The 22,462-nt window shown below is 31.2% G+C and overlaps 2 protein-coding genes across 11 annotated transcripts in view; one reads left to right on the plus strand and one right to left on the minus strand.

Annotated features, from left to right (window-relative positions):
- The window catches only part of Pop1 (POP1 ribonuclease P/MRP subunit), an 88,098-nt gene extending 71,771 nt beyond the window's left edge, over positions 1-16,327 (minus strand). For 3 of the 10 annotated variants that reach the window (XM_085819250.1, XM_085819255.1, XM_085819252.1), the window contains exons 1-2: positions 16,120-16,303; positions 11,559-11,608 (exon numbers count right to left, since the gene is read on the minus strand). Coding sequence is in view for 3 of the 10 variants with exons in the window: in XM_085819249.1 (XP_085675375.1) it covers positions 11,559-11,568 (10 nt within the window). In the remaining 7 variants the exon portion in view is untranslated. Of the gene's footprint in view, positions 1-11,558; positions 11,609-16,119 lie in introns of all 10 variants that reach the window. The other 7 variants (XM_085819253.1, XM_085819256.1, XM_085819251.1 and 4 more) reach the window with 5 other exon arrangements.
- Positions 16,328-17,126: 799 nt separating this feature from the next.
- Positions 17,127-22,462, plus strand: part of ssh (Protein phosphatase Slingshot) — a 242,807-nt gene continuing 237,471 nt past the window's right edge. The window contains exon 1 of the mRNA XM_085819257.1: positions 17,127-17,416. Within this exon, the coding sequence (XP_085675383.1) occupies positions 17,345-17,416 (72 nt within the window). The 5' untranslated portion in view covers positions 17,127-17,344. The remainder of the gene's footprint in view (positions 17,417-22,462) is intronic.

A 22,462-nucleotide genomic window follows, 5' to 3' on the forward strand; every position in this document is an offset into this window, starting at 1 on the left:
GGACTTTCTAAGGGAAACTGGCTAGTATACACGTTACACATGGGGAAAATCATGAAAACGCCCATGCAGCCAGCCCGTTCGCGGGATTCGAACCTCAGATCGAACTACCAGTGTTCAGCGTCTTAACCGCTCGGCCGCTGGTGGGCTATTTAATTAAGGAATGACCATCTAAGTTTAGAAACAGTGTACCGTAACAGTAATTCAATTATTGGCGCCATATCTTTCATGTTACTCCCAATTGGCAAGCTACATGATTTTTAATGAGTATTCGGGTTTTGCGAGTAACTTCACTAGGAAATCGCGCTTAAACTAGGTTAGTTGGTTATTTGAACATAGAAAGAACATGGGAGCTATTTGATTAAGATGCTTTCATAGAGCACCTTTGTAAAGAGAACCTAGAAAACTACGAAAACCAACCATGCAGCCTGGGTTAGACTTCGCAACAAACAATTAGTATTTAACAATCTTCAAATGCTAGGCAACTGGTGAGGCTCCAATTAAATCTCCAATTTAATATTTTATTTGTAAATATTTAGAATACTGTTGTATTCTTAGACACAAAAAGCAGAATTTAAGTTTTTGTTAACCCGTTAGTAAACTACCAAGCCATAGTGCAAATGAATATTCAATTTCTTTTGAAATAATTGTATTCATATCATATTCTTGGAATATGAGCTAAAGAAGGAGCGTTCTCGGAAGATTAAAGAAGTGTTTAAATCCAGTGACATTAGGTTTGTCTTACAAGCTCAAGATCAAAACGATTCTGCAATTTCCTAAGCAGTTGACTTGTAAATGGCTGTGAATTAAGCAGATGACTTTTAATCTTACGTTTTCAATCAGAAAACTTGTTCCAAATGTTCTGTATTGCATGACAATACATGTTTTCATTATTCAATAACCAGTTGGAGAACCGCTTGTGTTCCGAAAATAAGTATGTGTATTCAATCGTCCTGCATGTTCTTCAAATCTGTCTTCTTGCGATTTTTTTTCTTTCCCAAAAACTAAAGTTGCCTCTCAAAGGAAAGTTTTTTGACACTGAAGAGACAAAAGGGGTATGACATCTACTTTTAGAGGCATGTCAAAAAAAGATCTCTACAAGCCTTCTCTTCCATTACATGTTGTGCAATCAGACAAAAAGTTGCATCAGTGTAAATTCTATAATCTACTTTTATTACACTCTGATTACTTTATTAACATACAGTGAATATATACTCAATCTTTTACTTCAGCTTAAGTAATTCGGAATTGTTGTCAGAAGTAGGACTTAGAAGATAAGTCACATTAAATATTTCGATAACCCAATAAATTCAAGGTCGAAGTTTCAATATTTGATATTCGGAGGGAGGGGAATTTTTTTCAGTTTTGGTCCATTATCCTAAGGATATTTGCTTCGATTCTTTATTTTTCCATAAAAGCTAAAAATTTACGCATGGTATACATATAACGCATAGCTTCAAATTAAAATTTAATAATATACAGAGTGGTTATAATTAAAGTTCCACATTGAAACGGTCATAAAAGGAAAACTACTGGATCAAATGTTATCAAGCTTGGTAATCGTGTAAAGGAGGTCATGGGAATTTATTTTTTGCAAAAAAAAGGAAGTTCGAAACCTCACCACCAGGGGGGGAAATGGCGCTGTATGCAATATTGTTAAACGAAATATGTGTCGGAATCTAACTTAACCTTTTTGTTACATGGGTTTAATATGCTGTATACCCTTAAGAAACTTTGAAGTAGGCAAATTACCATTTAAAGGCGTTAAATTCGATAAAAGTCGAGTGCGCCATCCTTGTAAGTGAGAAATTCATCTGTGAAAACCACGAATTAGCGATTAGAAAATGTGAGATCGCAAATCACTGGCACAAATGCGTACAATCTGGAAATCGTTTTCTTACAGATCGCTAATTTGTAATTTTTGAAGCCTCAATTCGGCCCTAAAACATGAAGATACTGATTCAAAACGCTTTTAATCGATTTGGGCCAAAGAAATCCCTCATGTTATCTATCTAGTTCCATTGCATTCGATTTCGTAGCAATCATTCCACACCGTTTAGTGTTGAATGACAGCTAGTTTTATAACTAAACCGTTTTTCTCTGAAGAACTGTCGACAGCTGGACCACTGTGATTGCAGCTCACTTAGAATCAATGTTAAAATGTTTCGTGATGTAACGTGGCATTTTAGATACTACGATTTTTATTCAGGGCTGGGCCTTACCTCACGTGTGTCGCTCTGTTACTTAGGCAACATTTCACGAATGAACGGCTTATAGGCAAACACTTCCCCTCTTCCCACCAGAAATCAATCTCTGTGACTTTTGGCTATGGGGTTATCTCAAAAACACTGTTTATGGTGATAATCTAAACAATTTTGCAGAAATGAAAAATGTGATACACTGACATGTCCGTAACATTCCTCCTGATATGCTAAGAGCTGCTGTTGAGAATGCAGTAACAGGATTTAACTTGCTTTCTGAAAATGCTGGACGCTACATTGAACATGCTTTGTAACACGTTTCAGAAACTATTAAACACATTTTAAACAGATGTTTCCATGTCTTATTTCATTTAACAATATTGTATACAGCGCCCCTTTTCCCCTGGTGGTGAGTTTTTGAACTCTTTTTTTCCGAGGAAACTAAATTCCCATAACCTCCTCTACACGATTCCCAAGTTTGATAAAATTTGGTCCGGTAGTTTTCCTTTTATGACCATTTCAAATTGGAACTTTAATTATAACCACCATGTAAATTAAACTTTAAAAGTTTGACAGTTTGGTTCAAGTCGAAGCTTTAAAAATATATACATAAATATAATATTTTATATTAATCGTCTTAGAAAGAATGTGTTAAGAAGCTAATTTTTCTCTCGCGTTATAGATTGTATAAAAAAACATGATCTTTAATATGATTTAGATTGTTTCAGCCGATATAAGTATAGGGTTACTCGGTGGTACAGAATAAACCCTGCTGGACTGTTTTATTTCTTTGTCATTTAGCAAAAGTCTTTTAATTAAAATATTTATCCTTTGGACTTCGCTTTTAACTTTATTTATAGTTAAAATGACTAGAAAATGAAAAGCTGTCTTCAGCTGAAACGCAATTCATGTAATTGATATTTTAAAAAATTGACAAGAATGCAAAATTTATGGAAGTCTAGCAATCGAAAAATCTTAATTTTCTTGTGTGAGCACTGAAAATAACTGTAGAAGGAAAGAAGAAAATTAGGGAGAAAAGTAGGTAAAAATTTGAAGGGAAATTTGGCTGTCAGACATACCAAGATGTTTCAAAAAGTTGGACGCTTTTGAATATACTTTCAGGATACTACAAAGAATTTAGGTGTTCAAAGAGAAAACACTTGGACGTGTACACCAGCAAATACCATCAATTGAGCTTGTGTTAACAGAAAAGACAAAAACGATATCATTGCAGATTAAAGTGAAGAGTGACTGGTTTTAGACTACATGGTTGTATAAATTTAAATTACGTTATAGAACAAACATCATATCGTATGATAAATGGAGAATCCCATGATTATCTCAGTCGAATTATTTGAAGATTCAGGAGTTTATCCAGTGATGTATGTGAATTATGATATAAAATATTATATTTATGTATATATTACCTAAAGATGTTTTTTTCCTTCCTGATGAAACAGCGGCCGAGCGGTAAAGTCACTGAACACTGGTAGTTCGTCTGAGGTTCGAATCCCGCGAACGAGCTGGCTGCATGGGCGTTTTCCTGGCTTTCCCTGTGTGTAATGTGTATGCGAGCCAGTTTCCCTTAGAAAGTCCTCCACGAAGGCTTCCCTCTCCTTAGGCAGATAGCCCTAGTGTGCTTTGCCATAATTAAATAAACCAAAACCTCTTGAGGAAGCCAGTCTTTCCTTTCATCTCATACCTTCAAAATGTTTAGCCTCTAAAGACTGATAAAGGCTCGGACGAAATACTTCGTGAAAAACTTTCTAAGGGAAACCAGCTGTCATACACAGTACACATGAGCAAATCCACGAACACGCCCATGCAACCAGCCCGTTTACCGGGATTCGAACCTCGGAGTGAACTACCAGTGTTCAGCGACCTTACTGCTTGGCCGTTTGTGGGCTTTAATGAAATGGAAGGCGATAACTTTATTTAAAATGATTGTCAGAAATACCAAGATATTTCAAAAAGTTGGATGATTTTTAATATACTTGCAGAATGCCTAAAGAAAAAGAGCAAGAATAAAGTAGAATGCCTGAAGAAAAAGAGAAGAAAAAATAAATTTTTGCATAAAATTTAGTATTTGTATTTTTTTTTTAATTTAAAACCTTTTAACCTTATGATATTTGATTCTTGCGATTTAAAAAATAGGAACTACTCTGATATGCACCCTCAAGTCACCCTTGCCAAATATTTTTGGCGAGAAACTTCACGCTGCCATATTACTATCTAATTTTTTGTCTACATTTTGAACTTTTAGCCTAAAATGTCTCCAAAAACGCGGTTTTGCACATGCAAAAACTACGTTTTGAACACACAATTTAGCTAAAAATCCGAAACAAAAACAAAAAATTTAGATAGCAAAAACGTAAAGTTTCTAACCAAAAATATTTGACAAGAATCCATGTACACAGCGACATGTTTTAACTTAAAAAAACATCTACGAATTGCACAATGTAGGCAGCGAACGAATCCACAAACTACGCACATCTCACTTTAATAAATTAACATAACAACAATAAATTTCAAAGAATACCATGTACACAGCATCCTGTTTAAACTTAAAAAATATTCTACGAATTGCACAATTTAGGCAAGGAAGGAATCTACGATCTACGCAATCCTCGCTTTAATAAAATAACATAACAACAATAAATTTCAAATAATACCATGTACACAGCGTTCTGTTTCAACTTTAAAAAACATCTACGAATTGAACAGTCTAGACACTAAACAACAAAATAAACTAAAATAAATTTCAAACAATTTAAAAAAACAACAATAACGACAGAAATTCATACTAAAGAACCAATGAACATAACATTCTACAAAATAAGAACAAGGATAAAATAAAATGCACTTACCATGAATTAATGCATTTTCCAATAGCAGAAATATAAATTTCATACCGCCTTTAACATGCCGCCACGTAATCACTATCGTATTTACACGACAGCCAGACACACTATCCAGAAAATTTATACTATGGTTCACAAATAAATAAAATCACAAATCCCTACTTCTATCATGCACTGCCATTAAAAATAATCTCCTAGACCCTCTTTCCACACTTCCAAATACTCACTACCCCTCAACAGATAGCCACAATCATATTTCCTTTTGCCGAACTTCAATGCAACAACTACCATTTTATCTTTCCCTCCCATCTTCTCAGACACAGAGGCGAACCAGCGAGCTCCAGCGAAAGATTTTTCAACGTCAACAGGGTTGCCATAGAACACGCAATCGCGCCAAAAACCAGCGTAGAACACATATCGCCACATTTGGTGAAATTAGGGCGTATATTAGAGTTGTACCAAAAAATAAAATATTTGACTAAAATATGAATAACATTTTAAGAAACCAAATGTAGGATAAAATTGTGTAAAGCAATAGGCACAATGATAAAACTGTTTAAAGCAGTGCATGCAAGTCATCCTAAGTTAAAACGTTGATTATACATCTCTCTTATTTATATATATCTTTTCTGAATGGAACATTTAAAGGCGTGTTAACTGTGCTTTACTGTATTTTCTCTTTTAATATATGCAGTTTTCAAACGCATCGTAGTCTGGGTTACAAAGTATTCCATTGCGAAAGAAACGCAATTCAAATAAATAAAATCAAATTCTGGAAAATTTATATTAATAAATATATTTAAAATGCTCAGTTCGAAGGAATAAATAGAAAATTTTAAAACAATTATCTGAAGAGACAATGCAACACAAACAATTAAAATAAAAGTATAAAAATCTAAATATTACCTAAAATAATAACTATGACAAAAAATATATATAAAGAAAACTATTTGAAAAAAAATAATAAATAAATAAACGCTGCACCTTTATTTATGCAGTTCGAATAGGTAAATAGAAATTTTTAAAACAGTTATTCGAAAAAAAAAAACCTGCAACTTAAACAATTAAAATGAAATTCGAAAAAGAAAAAATTATTGAAAATAATAGCAGTTATAATTAAAAACATAATATAAAGAATATTATTTGGAAAAAAGGAACGATGGTGACTTTTTTTCCTCTCATGGGAAAGGTAACTAGGTTGCCATATATTAAGAAGTTCGCCAAGTGAACTATTCTTTGCGCAAACTGAAAAAAACACTGTCAACATAAATTTGTGAATTTCTCTCTAAATTTTACAAAATTTCATATTTAGGCTTAATTTGAGTTGTAGAATCGAAATATGTAAAAAAATTGGTATGTTATTTCAGAAAAAGTCCGATTTTGTGTCAAAATACCTATGTTAGAATAGTGCTATATATAAATCTAATATATATCCTAAGTCGCGCTTTCGAGACATCAAGAACGCAATTTGAATTTTTTCAATCGGCCCAGTAGAACGGGAGATATAGCACTGTCCAATTTTTTTTTTTTGAGCAGTGTACATATGTACAGATATCCAAGGGAGAAAAAACTCTTTTGAATCTAGTTTACAATCCTTTATTCTGTCCATACATACAGATGTCATGCAAAAACATCATTCAGATGGTTTTGAGAGCGGTTGAAATTGATATTTTCGTTGAAATATGATACCTAAAATTTTTCATGATTAAAATACAGTACAAAGTCCAAAATCTAGATTTGTCATGACTTCGGCGATTCCAGATGTTAAATCATCAGTTTTACTAGTAAAATGGCATGTAGAAATTATAAAATTAAAAATATGAAATTGTTATTTATGAAATAATGAAGTATTTATGATCTAGAGGGTATCAAAATTTACAAAAAAAAAAAAAAAAAAAAAAAAAAAGAAGGGGGGTTAATATTTATTTGTTTACCTTATTAAACATTTCTTTCAATGTAAGTTGTTTCATTTTTTGTGCTAATACTTTCTCTTTAATTCTGTACACAGACAGAATCTCGTGTTTAGTTACATTGTTGAAGTCTTGTAACTGCTGTGTCGAGAATTCCGACTAACTTGTCAATCAAATTTTTTTTCTTTTCAGTAACTCCTCTGTCACTTTCTTCACAATCAATAATGGTATTTTTTGGACCTAGAGAACCATACTACAGATTTGCTATTCATTCATTGATTGATGATTGAGGAGCATTGTCATCACAATGAAAAACTTTTATATCATCTTCATTTATTAATGCTTCTCCACATTTCTTTAACAAAATCCATTAATTGGAAAAATGTCACCTTTGTTTTGTGATATCCGAAAACCTTTAAAATTAGTGGCTATCATCATCAAATTTAGCTATCCTTCAGTATACAGTCAAAAGTCGTTAATCCGGACTTGTCGGGACTTTGGCGATTCTGTATTAGGGGTTTTTCCGGATTATAGATCATCAGTTTAAATCTGGTAAGATGGCATGCAGAAATTATAAAATTAAAAATATGAAACCGTAATTTATGAAATAAAGAACAATTATGATCTAAAGGGTATCAAAATTTACAAAAAAAAAAAAAAAAAAAAAAAAAAAAAAGCTTAATATTTATTTGTTTACTTTATTAAACATTTCTTTCAATGTAAGTTGTTTAAGTTGCTTCGTTTTTTATGTGATAATACATTCTCTTTAACTCTATAAACAGACTTAATTTCTTGTTCGGTTACAGAGTTCCGCTGTTCAAGTCCCATAATTGCTGTGTCGAGAATGCCGACTAATTTGCCAATTGAAATGTTTTCGTTTTCAATAACCTCTATCACTTTCTTCGCTATCGGAAGTGAATTATAATGACGAGGAATTTGATTTAAATCATATCAAAGACGGAGTACATCGAGATGAAATACTACATTTAGTAAGGAATTATAAGACAAATAAAATAAAAACATCTGTCCTGAAGATAACGATAGTGCCGACAGATCAACTTCCAATTCATTGCGCACCGCGGCGTTAAAGGTAAACAAACGTTAAAGTTTAGATAAACAAAGGATTATGCCTTTATCCATTTGTTGCAGCAATTCCACTTTTTGTTTAATGGATATCGAAACATACTTTCGCTTTGTAGATCCTTTACATATTAGTAAATATATATCAGAAATTTTATTTGACGTAATCGAAAGTTCAAGCTAATTTTTATAAAATTGCTCTAACAGTCTGCAAAAAATAATAAGCCGAATCCAATTCGAAGATTAAGGAACAAAGCAATCTGCAACATTAACTGAATTAGATCATTTTAGCTTAGCTTATACCATCCGTTATACATTAAACGCACATTCGTAAACGTATTTTGCACATGCGCACAAGCATATCCGTAGCCGTAAAGATCTTAAGCGCCAACGCGACGCATGCGCAGAAAGTTTGTAGCTTTGAGGTCCGGATTATAGATCATTCCGGATTATGGGTGTCCGAATTAACGACTTTTGACTGTACATATTTGGCTATGCATTATGAGCTTGGTGACTAACGACAAGTTGTTCTATTAACTTTTATTTTGCTTTAATTGTGCACTGAGACAATCAAGCCTGAATTGTATTAGTTTAGTTATTTATTACACTTATGTGTATTTCTTGCACATGCTTAAGGCTTATCTATCAGAGTTCTGAATAAATAAATTCCCACATATACTTAAGCTGGCGCTAGATATCTTACTGCCTGATGCAGTCTCTGTGGTTTTTAAATTCCACGACTCGGTGTGGCCATACGAGCCCTGGCACTGGTTCTGGGTTTATGTGCACATTTAACTTAAATCTGTAATCATCGTAAAGCACAATGTCAACATAAAAGGTTACTATAGTCCTTTATTATTCAATTATTATTATTGAATTACATGTAGCAGAACCTAAACAAAACAAAAAAAAATTGTTAAGCACCGCTACATAAGTCATTACTCAAGTTGTCATGTTTTGATAAACACACGGTGATGAAAGGAAAGTATAATAAATAATGATTCGCCAGGTTGGCATCAGATCAAGGACGTATCTATGTGGAACGTTTCGGTTTGAGATGTGTGCCAAGCAGATACGCAGCAATGAAGCCAAATTACTGATCGTACAACTTTATGCTAAAAAGATTGTTTCGTCAATAACTTCTTTCTTTAATAACAAGGTATTTTATTTAGTGTTAAAGTGAAATTAAGAATCGGGACTCTCCAGATGTTTTATTATGCGTGGAGGGTGGGAATTAGATGCGCATGTGTAAAGCCTATGAGAAAAAAGTTGGTTTTTTTTTTAGGTCCAGATTTTAGATCATTCCGGATAATGGACATCATGATTTTGAACTTTGTAAAGAAAGTAAGAAGCTTTCAAATTCACTAAAATTTCAGATACACAGAAAGAAATTATTAGACATCCTATCTCCATAATGCGAAATTTAATAGAAAAACCTCCAAATCCCAATTTAAAGCGAGATGGCCAGATAGTTCTTCATGGGCTAAAACATTTATACTGATATTGTTGCTATACTCTAAACATGTATAAAAACTCCTCTTAACATAATAAAAAAATTTTACATTCAAAAATAAAAACAGGTTTAGAAATCCTTCAAACACACTTATAAAATTGCTTCTCCCATCTATTGTGAATTGTGCCAAATTATATGCTTTACCCCAAATTCATTAAAGTGGTATTCCATTCTGCCCTACTGTATCAAATTTAGGCACTGCCTTGTACCCATTAGCTACATATTTAGTTCTTAGATTTTTGACTTTGTTAATAAATAACACATCATAAAACATGCAACAGAGTTTATATAAAAAGTTTAAAAAAATCTCCCCTAGAAATTTCGTCGTGGTTTTGTTTGATGTAAAATATCATTATTCACCAGTGTTCTGCAGGAAGGTGCACTTAAATGTCTAGACATGAGACTAAACTAAGTACTTTCAGACACAAAAAATCACTTTTCTGAATGAAAATACTTAAATACATAAAAACTATTTAAGAGAAAGTCAGGAGAAATATGCTTTAAATCGGGTTGGCAGGAATACAGTCAGAAATTGTGAAAGCTGGCAACTCTAACTTTTTAAAATTTTTATTTTTTATATCCAAACCTGATATCTGCTGATTATCTAACTAAAGAATGATCTGTTCCTTTAAACTTTTGCTGGAATGACAGCATCTAAGCGAACTTTCCATGATTCAATGGCATTTCATAACTGAATAACATGTTTTAATCTTTATATGTTTAAGGCCTATAAAATACATCAGCTTTTACACCAGTAATGCAATTTCCCCCCCCCCCCTGAAATTTTACATAATTTTAAAGGTAGGTTTTTGATACTCAAGTTGATTGATTATAAACCAGATGACTATTTTTATGTAATTTTAAACCAGACATTTCTTTTGTACATTTGACTTTTCTATCACGAACTGCATTTTTTATATGTTCTCCTACATGGAATTTTCATTTAATGGGCATTTCCTAACTTTCAGGACAGTCCAGCTTCTACTGTAATTGAATTAAAGTCTACCTTGAATGCCATTCTTGGCCGTTTCTAGACAAAAAATACACTTTGACATGCATCTCACATAACCTACTGCAAACAGTTTGATCTACATTTATTAAATAGGAATTCTAATGGATTCATTTTTAGAAATATCATATTTAAACATAAAAAGGTGAATCTTTACATTATGGTAACTTAACGATTTTTTGGCGACCAACTCTGCTACAGCAACCTGCTAGTTTTGTTTTGGACAACATTTTGTTTTCACAAAGTAAAGGCATGTTTTTTTTTTTTTTTTTTTTTTTTTTAACTCAACATTTTTTCCAACAATCTGCTAGCCGAATTACGTTTATACTAGAACTTTTATGGAACAAAAATGCTTAATCATGTAGAAGATTAGGTGCGAAATTGGGAGAAAGTGCAGAATCGCAAACTGCTTGCCGCATTTTTAAGAATTGCACATACACGATATCCATGTACACGTTGACCTATTTTCACTTAAAAATACATCCCAGAATTGCACAAAAATGGCACTGCGCACACTCTTGACTTTATCTATGTACACATCAACCTATTTTCACTTAAAAAGTCAAAGAAAATTGACAAAAATCCAATTCTTCTTACTCTTGTAAAAAGCGCCAAACAAATAAGTGGGTGATTCTGCACTTGCAGGCGATTCTGCACAGCAGCGAAATTGTTTCTAAGTGCTTATTAGCTAAAACCACGACCGGAATTTTCCGGAAAATGTTACATGTCTCATAATCTCTCATTTCTCCGAGACAAAATAATCTGCGATTCGAACTGTGTACTTCTCAGATTATTGCTAAAGTCCTAGCTAGTAACCTTTATCACCTTACGAAAATGTCGCCAAACTACCTGTTACCATATTCTAAAGATTAGCCCATAAAAAAGTCATAATTTTATGAACAATTCAATAACAAATATTGTTTCAGACAAAAAAATCACATAAATACTACTTAATAAAAGGTTTCCTAAATAAAAGAAGTGACTTACAATCTTCCATAACTGAAACAAAAGTTTTCTTCAAAATTAAAAAACTCTTCCTGAAATAATACAACAGAATTACCATAAGAATAATAATTTACCTACTTAAAAAAGGGGAGAAAATATAATTAATTTAAATTGCTAAAATGTTACCAATACATGAAAGAAATTAAATTATGATCCTTAACTTAGATACTGAGCATTGACATAGCCCAGCCAGGGAATTGAACCCTGGACCCTACCATTCCTGGCAGTGCTCTACCATCTGAGCTAGCTGGGATGAATGCCAATAATGCAGCATCAAAAGTTACAGGAAGACCCTTGATCATTTACTCTAAAACTTTTTTTACAACTTTCTATGAAAAGATGAAAATATATTAAAAAAAAAAAAAAAATCAATCTCTATTAAAAAAAAAAAATGAAAATAGGTACTTTTTGATTATCTGTAGTATCACAAAATTTCGTCAAATCATTGATGACCTGTGAATTGGCAGAAAACTTTTGTTTGACTACCTTTATGGTTCACATGTGCAATTTTGTCGATAAATAATGATAAGAATAAAAATCTATTTAATTAATACAGTACAAAGTCCGTAATCCGGACGTCCATTATCTGGAATGATCTATAATCCGGACCTCAAAGCCACAAATTTACACATGCGCATAAAGCCAATAAAGTGTTATAAGTGCTTCCGATAGTGAAGAAAGTGACAGAGAGGTTATTGAAAACGAAAAAATTTCGATTGACAAATTAGTCGGTATTCTCGACACAGCAATTACAGGATTTGAACAGTGGAACTTTGTAACTGAACGAGAAATTATATTTGTTTATAGAAAAGAGAATTAAAGAGAAAGTGGCTAATCTTTGGAATATGGTAACAGGCAGTTTGGTGACATTTTGGTAGGCAATAAAGGTTACTATCTAGGACTTTGGCAATAATGTGAGAAGTAACCAGTTCCAATTACGGATTAATTTGTCTGAGAGAAATGAGAGATCATGAGATATGTCATGTGACATATATGGATGAATCACAGTTCTTTAATCGGAAAAAGGGGGAAATCTGGAAAAATATCTGCAGTACTTTATAGCATTTTGTATTTAGCTTCATTCTGTGTTGTGTGAAACAGTGTTGCTTAATTTTTGGATCCCATGGCCCTATGTAAAGTGAATTTGAAATGGGCATTTAGTGGGATTGAAAGGGGTAGCAATAAGTGTTTTTTTAAGGTTGTGCAAGATAGAAGTAAAGATTGCTTATTAAGTTTTATTAAGCAGTATATTCTACATGGTACAATAATAATATCTGATTGCTGGAAGTCATATGCCTGTTTGGAGGATGAAGGTTTTCAACATCTTGCTGTTAACCATAAGTATCATTTTAAAGATCCTGAAACAGGCGCACATACGAATACGATTGAGATTCTGAAGAAGATTAGGCAAGTTAGTATTTTTAATCATTTGAGGATATTATTTTTATGCATTGTTCTAAATATAAGAAATAAATAAATTAATATGCTATTATTGGAAAATTGTTATTAGCAATGAATTAGTTTAAAGTAATTAAGATTTTAAGCTAACTTTTATTAATTTAATGTATGTGTTTGTTTACATTTTAAGTATTGTTTTTTAATTTAATTATACTTTAATTAAATGATAGTGATTTTGTGAATTATATGTTTGTAGTATTTTGGAATACGTTTCAGTAGAAGTAAACGTGCATGGCAATAATTTAAATATTTGACACTAAGTATTTGCAACCATTTTTAATGTTTGCGTTATAAATTTGCAGGTGACGTTTATAATAGATAATTTAGAGGGAAAAGTTTTTGGATATTTTATTTATTTTATACGTGCAAATGTTCATCCTTGGAAAGGGTATATACTTTTTCGCGATCAGGTAATTTCATATATGTCCTTTTTACCAACTTTAAAGATTCACAAAATTTTCCTGCAAATTTTTTTAATTTACGAGAAAAAAGTAGTGTACATGGATAAAGTCAAAAGTGTGCGAATGCCATTTTTGTGCAATTCTGGGACTTTTTTAAAGTAAAAATAGGTCGATATGTACATGGTTACCGTGTATGTGCCATTCTGAAAAACGTGGCAAGGAGTTTGCGATTCTGCACTTTCTCCCAATTTTGCAGTTAATATTCGTCATGATTAAGCACTTTTGTTCCATAAAATTTCTAGCATAAGCGTAATTCAGCTAGCAGATTGTTGGAAAAAATGTTGAGTAAATAAAAAAAAAAGAAACCTGTCTTTACATCGTGAAGACAAAATGGTGCCGAAAAAAAGTAGAAGGTTGTTGTAGCAGGGTTGGTTGCCAAATTTTTGCCAAAAATCACCAAGTTACCATAATCCAAAGATTAACCGAGAAAGTATTAGCACAAAAAACGAAGCAACTTAAACTGAAAGAAATGTTTAATAAAGTAAACAAATAAATGTTAAGCTTTTTTTTTTTCTTTTGTAAATTTTGATACCCTTTAGATCATAATTGTTCTTTATTTCATAAATTATGGTTTCATATTTTTAATTATATAATTTCTGCATGCCATCTTACCAGATTTAAATTGATGATCTATAATCTGGAAAAACCCCTAATACAGAATCGCCAAAGTCCCAATGAGTCCGGATTACGGACTTTGTACTGTATTTATATTTTTATTGCCAGTTGACACAGTTTGCTAAATATAAAGCATGTATTACAGCTTGCTAAATATAAAGCATGTATTCAAAGAAAAATGTGGTATGTACATGGGCTATTTGCTGTTACATGTACACTCGAAAATATGCCCAAAACTGGCAATTCTAACTAAGATTGATAATAAAGGTACAGATAATCAGAAATGGAAGCACTTTTGCAGAGAACCCGGGAAATGTAAACATTGCCAACTTTGGCAATAATAGTTCAAACCTGGTAACCTATCGGATTCATCCTATTCGCTTGTTCGAAGGTTTCAACCATTCCTCTTGCATTCATTTTGTTGAATTATCACTGTCGTTGTTTGCATTTGGAGATTTACATTTTTCTTCTCTTATTTATTATTATTTTTTCCGATTTTCCACGTTAATTTTTCTGAATTTTTTAACAACGAATAGATAGAAATATTGTCGTATAATTAAAGAAGTTTTCGTCGATAGATGCTGGTTCTCAGCTCCAATTTTTATGGCATAAAATTTTAACAAGATACTATATTGTTAATGCTTTTCTAACAATAACCTTTCAGAGGATGGCAGGTGTGAGATAAGTAGCTGATTAAATTGAGATAAAAAATATTATTGATTACCTAAGATGACAGAGTAGTTTGATGCATCCCCATGGTCATAAAAATTAGCAAATCACTGCTGGTGTAAGGAATACAGTTCAAATGACTCTTGGAAAATAATAAAATGTATAAAGTTCTAGTTTTATTAACAATGCAACCGAAGAAAATTTGATTACTGTTGAAGGTTATTTGTATTGTGAAATATATTATGAAAAAGACAGGTTTATTTTTGTATATCACGTTTAACCGGTTAGTTTTACATCTACATGCTTATTATCTGTGAATTTTTACTACCACATGCTTAATATATTGTTTTGTTTGCTAACTTGAATTTACATGCACTAAAAATCACATTTATGGCTCGGCTCGGGTTTGGCGAGTAAAAATTGCAATGGCGCCAACGGGTTCTCTGCAGATGAAATTAACAAAAAATAGCCAAAGGAATATATCTTTTAAAAATGGTTTTATGCTTTGCATAGTAATATTAGTACATGCATTATTATTCTAATAACTTAAATTTAAACAAAGCCTACCACAACTCGGCTCCAGTACTTCTCAATTTTTTAGTAAACTATGTAATTCAAACTGAAGCTCAAAGACGAATTTAGGCACTTTGTTGTATAACTGATTTGAATACATAAAATTTTATCATACTCATTAATTAAATTAATATTTATATTTAATTGCTTATCATTTTATTATTATTTACTTTTGTTTATCATTTCTAACGGAAACTAAACACTGGCACTTCCAATTTTATCAGTCAGTCAATATATAAAAATATTCCTTTATCCAGAAATGGGTGTCTGACTTGCTATTTTTAAGGAAAGTAAGCCTATTTTTTTTTACTTACTAATGTCACATATGGCATTTATATGTAATAAGTTGATTTTTTACAAATAAGGTTTAAATTTTTGCATCACTCCTTTTTCAAAAAATATACATCCTCTTTTATTTAACTATTAATGATTAAATAGTTGCCCTCTCCAGACAGAAACGATCTTATAGTTAACCGACAATCAAAGCTTATTATCATTGATGTGACATGTATTAAACGTCAAAAATACAAGATACATTATAATATATAATAAAACTTATTTAATATGTTTCATAATTTTGCAAATTAAACTACCCATTAGGGACACTCAATTCTGGATTATGGAGCATTATGTATCATAAAAATAAACTTCTGATAATAAGCAAATCGTCAACCAGCCTACAAAATAAAAACAGCCTGTATATCAAGATGTTCTGCAACCATACGTAAAAGCTCTCAAATATAAAAAAAATAACATCACATATTTACAAGGTATATGATGAAATAGAAACTATGGAACAGAATTTACAAAAATCAATAATAGTTCGTCACCAGCTCAAAACGTTAATCATACCACGTTCATAAAAATTAGTACGATGTTACAAACTGTTTGCAGAGTGCACATGTCTTCATCCATTTCTTCTTTTCACTTCTAATTCCTGTCACGATAAATCCGATAAAGAGAAAATTCTTATTGCTGACGGTGAAAGAAGAAAAAGATACCTGGTTTAGAGGAGCCTTAATTTCGCCTACTCCTCGATGCCTAGTCTTCGTTAAGTTTTGTGCAATTATTAACATAAATAAAGATAGCTGAGTATCATAAAACAAGTGAAACGCTTGTGAGGTAAAGATAAAATGTAACCTCACATTTACTGAATTGCCAATCATTACGTAGAAGACTTATATACGTAGATATGAAATCAATTATTCCTATCAAAGTAAATAAAAAAACTAAACTTGTTGAAATCAGATTAAGTAGAGTTAGTGAATGGTTTGAATTTCACCACTAAAGAACAATGAAGAAATCCTGTCAGGTATCCTTCTCATGAGTAAAAGCAACGTTCAGTAAAATGCGATTGATATTGTGTTTCTACATCTTGACACTCGAGAATAAAATACGATCTGTGTGTGTGTGTGATTTAATTGTGGAGTAAAATTTCAGCAAACTGAAATTTCATGAAGAAAAGCTAACTATTTTATAAAATGAAACTTAGAAGTTTTATTTAGAGTTCACTGATATTCTATGATATATCATAAATAGACTTATTCAAAAACACAAGAAGAATTTTATGCAAAAGTAACAAGAAAATAGATTTTTATAGATTGCGAGACCCGTTAAATTTTAATGTACATATTCTTTAAGCCTTGCAATGCATGCGTGCTTCTGCTAAAGCGGACAGAACTTCGCATGAGTTCGTTTCGGTTTTCTAATTTCTTTTTTCCTTGCATCAATCAAAGAATATTTCCATTCCTCGGCATGGAAGCGATCAAAACGGAAGTAACCGAAAGAGGTGGAAGCTAGCGCATGCGCTTCTTATGTTTTGAGAAAGATGCTACAATGGTACTGTTGGGTGTATATGCCTCTGCGAAGTAACGTAAACAAATTCAGAATTGGCTAAGTATGTTTAACGCATAGAGAAGTTTATTATGTGACTTTATTCAGTGTGATGGTACCAATCTTGCAATTGACAAGAGGTTTTAGGCTGCGACTAATATGGCTTTAGTTACTGTCCAGAGGTCACCGTGCGGAGCGAACTCAAATTCTAACTGCCATAATCCATCCACAGTATGTAGAATTACATTTTATTTTAATATATCATGATTATTGCACTTAACATAATATTGTACGGAAGCTCGTTCAGTGAATTTTTAATTTGGCTTGTATTAATCGTAAAGGGTATTTTTTCATATTGTACGTTTCCTACACTCATGTCTTTAAAAGGATTGTTTTGGTTGGTGCATGTCAACAAGGAATGTGTTCAAATCATCATAGAATTGTTTTGTGTTTTTCTTTCTTTCTTTTTTTTTTTTTAAATGTGGATCCCGATCATATTGCTTAAATTTTGATCTCTGTCCGGATAAAATATTAATTTCTCCCTTTTTGATTGTCATAAGAATATATATTTTTTATTCTCTATTTTTTAAAATTTTGTTATTTTTTGCTTTGCGAAAGAGGACGACTTACAAGTACTTTAAGAAAACCTTAGAAAATAAAAATTATTTCGATTGTAGATTAAATATTGCATATTTCGATTGGTCAAATAAAAATTGTATTTATATGTATAAGTTATTTAAATCCAATTGTACTGATATGGTGCAAATTAATTGCAATGGAATTGAAATGTTAAGTCTTGTGTAGCTTTTAGGAATTACTTTTGTTAAAGAAGATAAAGTACTTGGGAATTAAATGAAAAAGTTGTTAAAAATTAAATTGTGTTACACTTTTATATGCCCTTTTTTTTATTTGTTTTCTTCTTGAATCCTTCCTCCAAAAAAGTTTCTTTTATATTTTGTGACAGCATTGTGAGTCAAGTATAATAAAGTTGTTGCACCTTCTCATTTTATATTCATTTAATAGTTATCTTCATAAATATGGTAAAATTAAGAATAATAAAAAAATATACTTTGTATATTATATTACTTCATTTAATTAAAAATATTAACAAAATGGTAGATACATGATATTTAACATGATGTTTAACAAATAAAGGTAACACACAAAATGTTTAAAAAAATGCGCCTTTGGACATAATTTAAAATTTGGAACCTTTCAGATTTTTTTTTTTTTTTTTTTTTTTTTTTTGTGTGTGTGTTTTTGTTTAATGAAAATGTATTTATTTGGCACCAACCAATGGTTGCACACACATTAGCGTTTTGCCTGTTAGTATAGTGTGTAGAAAGCACATTCCATGAAGTTAATTTGTGCTTTTCTGTAACTTCTTTTTAGATGAAAAACAGATCGCATAGATTTCTCAGCACATAGACTGAGAAAATAGAAAGTTAAATGTTTTATTATGAATGTTACATTTTTAATTTAGTTAATTTGTTACTGTTTTATGAAATTTGTAGTGTTTTGTTATAGATGTTTGTTGTATGTAATTTTCTATTATTTCATTATGGGTGTTTCTTGCATTTTTAATTTTGTTTCTGTCTTATATAATTTTCAGAGTGCTGCCGATTTTTAAAATTTTTTTAAAAAATGTTTAAAAATTTTTTTTTTAAATTTATTTATTTATTTATTATTATTATTTAATTTTAATTGCTGCCAATTTACTGTTTTTCACAGAATGACGAAAAGTAGTCACTAACAATTGCTGACTTTGCAGAAGGGTTGAGCAGATAATGCGAGAGTATTATTGTTTTTTTATATGATTTACACATGTGCAGTTGGTATTTTTTCATAATAAATAAAGCATAGGAAGAGTCCTGATTTTAATTTCACTTCAGTAAGCAAAATACCTCCATGTGGAAGAAACAGTGCAGTAAAGAAACAATCATTTAAACAATTAGCATGAATCTGTATGGTCAATAATTTGGGTCTGTATCTTCTGTTTTCTTGGCATACATCTCAAACTGAAACATTGAACATCAAAACATGATTGATTTTATACCTACTGAATAACTTATATCCCTGTTGCCAATCTGGCAAATCATTATTTTTTATTTTTTGCTTTCATCACCACATGGCTATCAACAAATAGCCATACCTCGATGTCCAAACAGTTGTTTTTTTAGTATTAGTAGCTTTCCATATGTCAAAGAAATGTAAATGATGTCATAGACTAAAAGTTTACATTTTGTGTTCATCGAGTTAATAATTACAGATTTGTTGTTCAGATAAACCTGAAGTATGTGTGGGACTATATTAGTTTGGGACTCAGGTAAACCTTAAGCATGTACAGGAAATAGACCTAAGTTAGGCCAGAATTGCATTAGTTATTTACTAATTATAATAAATAACTAATGCAATTCTGGTCTAACTTTATCAGTGTGTGATAAAAGCAGACGGAAATTTTACAAACAATACATCCATTGCCGTGAATAATGAACACTAGCTAAGTTTTATGATGATAGCTGTAAATTGCTTGAATAGGAATGTTATGACAATAATTCTTGATGAAATTTATTTGAAAATTTACTTGATATTCTTGAAAACATACGGTAAGTTTTACATGTTCATGATATTTATGTGACATTTCTTGATTACAAGAACTTGAATTTGTATTGAAATGCATAATGATTCTTGAAAATGTTCATGTAACACTAATAATCTTGATTGTTCTGAACTACAGTTCAGCCGGGCCCAGTGTGTAAAAAATTTTATGTCAAAATATATGATTTTATAATATAATTTTTGGGTATCGAAACAAAAGGGAAAAATTTCCAATTTATGGAATTTTTGGAATTTTCCAATTTATGGAATTTTGGAAGAAATATGGAGAAATGGTAATAATTAAAAATGAAGTAACAGAAGTTTTTCATTACGATGACAATGCTCCATCAATCAACTAACAGACAGCGAAATTTGTGGTATGGTTCTAAATTAAAAAAATATCACTATCAGTACTGAAGGAAGTAACAGAGATTGTTGAGATTGAAACATCTTTGAATGAAAATTTATTGGGAATTCTCAGCATACCAGTTACAGGACTTGAACAGTAGAACTTTTAACTAAACAAAAAATTATGTCTAGCTATGGGATTAAACGAGAAAATATTAACACAAAAAATCATGCAGCTTACATTGAAAAAAATGTTTAATGAAGCAAACACATAAATAGTGCTCTTTTTTTTTTTTTTTTTTTTTTTTTTTTGTAAATCTGGATGATCTTAATGCATAAATACTTCATTATTTCATAAACCATTATTTCACATTTTTGATTTTATAGTTTCTATATGTCATCTTACTCGGTGCAATTTCGACAAATCCTGATCTAGTTGGTGGTAAATAGGCCAGTCTCCAACATTTCTGGCACTTCCAGACAATCAGTATGGGGTCCATATAAATATTACATATTCATAATTCAATATGAGCAAAATATACTATAAAATATTATATTAACTGTCAAGAATTGCTAGATATCTTAGTTCAAAAAACACTAATTCGAATCACACATAACATCAAGATACATGAACACTACAAATCAGGTTTCTAAACTCCCAAGTTTATTCATGTCTAACACACATTCAACTGGCGGTGCCAGATCCAAGAACAAGAAGTATATATACATCATGAAAGATTTACGCCCTCTTTGGCGATTAAAATATATTTTGACATAAAATTTCTTACACACTGGGCCCGGCTGAACTGTAGTTCAGAACAATCAAGATTATTAGTGTTACATGAACATTTTCAAGAATCATTATGCATTTCAATACAAATTCAAGTTTTTGTAATCAAGAAATGTCACATAAATATCATGAACATGTAAAACTTACCGTATGTTTTCAAGAATATCAAGTAAATTTTCAAATAAATTTCATCAAGAATTATTGTCATAACATTCCTATTCAAGCATCAGGATTTAAATCAAGAATTTATATAACTCAAGATAATATTAAACAAATTATTTCAAAATCAAGATTATCATAATTCAACTAAAATACTAGAAATATTACAAGAAACCTGTCTTTTTTTTTTTTTTTTTTTCAGAATTAAATTCAAATTTTTAAATACACTTATACATTTCTACAACCTTAAAATTTTCTAATATATACATTTCTTTAAATACTAAATATACAGTACTTTAAATAGCAATTAAATAAAATAGATACAACATCAGTCGCATTACGATTACATTTTCAGTAAAAAACATACTATGGCACAATATTAATACTCTTAGCACTCTAAATTTAGATAGAGGTAATGGTGCTATGACTTGTCGCATCGGTTAGGAGTTATAACGCTGACACAGTACACAGTTTCTTATAACACGTTTCACATTTTGTCTGGATCTAATTATCAAGTACTTTTTACGGAGGAACATGAGAGTACTAGCTACACCTGTATGAAGAACTCGTTCATGTGCGTTTTCATGAAAAGCAAAATTTACAAAAAAAGTTGATTTTTGTAGTCTTCCTCCTACTAACAAAACTCTTTCTCCACTTAGAAAAGGATTTAGTTCATAAATGTTTGAGTGTTTTGAAATCAACTGTCCAGACTTTAAACTATTAATTTCATCAGAAAAATGTTCATATTGAACTTCTTTTATCAAATATAATTCTGCGGCAAAATGTTCTTCTGCTATCAAGGGTCCGGTTTTCTTGTCAGTTTTATTTTTCATATTGTGAATAAACCTAAATATCCATGCAGTCACTCTAATAGCTCTAATTAATTTACTATAATTTTCAAGATTCAACAGAGAATTAGATTTTTCTGCAATAGACGGTAGTATTATCATATCATTTATACACTTTTTGCGCTCTAATTCAGCATCAGAAAACTCTGTTGTCACGATAAATTTACTAGGCCAAGCACTCACTGATTCAACTAACCAGTCTGGTCCAGACTGCCATAATCTTGAAGACAACAAATATTCGGCTGAACATCCTCGAGATAAAATATCCGCTGGATTGGACTTCCCATTACAATGTCTCCAGTTATTTGGGCAAGTTAATGATTGTATTTGAGATAATCGATTTTTTACAAACATTTTCCATCGTTCAGGAGCACTATGAATCCAGTGAACCACTATCATACTGTCAGTCCACAGATAAATATTTTCTTCACGAATTGAAAACAGCTGTTTTAAATGTTTAGCAAGTCTTGCTGATGTTAATGCTCCTAGCAACTCTAACCTTGGAAGTGTGAGTTTTTGTTTTATTGGCGCAAT

The sequence above is a fragment of the Stegodyphus dumicola genome, chromosome 6 (genome assembly GCF_044657685.1).
Source record: "Stegodyphus dumicola isolate Sdum_Otavi_A_Nest chromosome 6, ASM4465768v1".
NCBI classification, from domain to species: Eukaryota; Metazoa; Arthropoda; class Arachnida; order Araneae; family Eresidae; genus Stegodyphus; species Stegodyphus dumicola.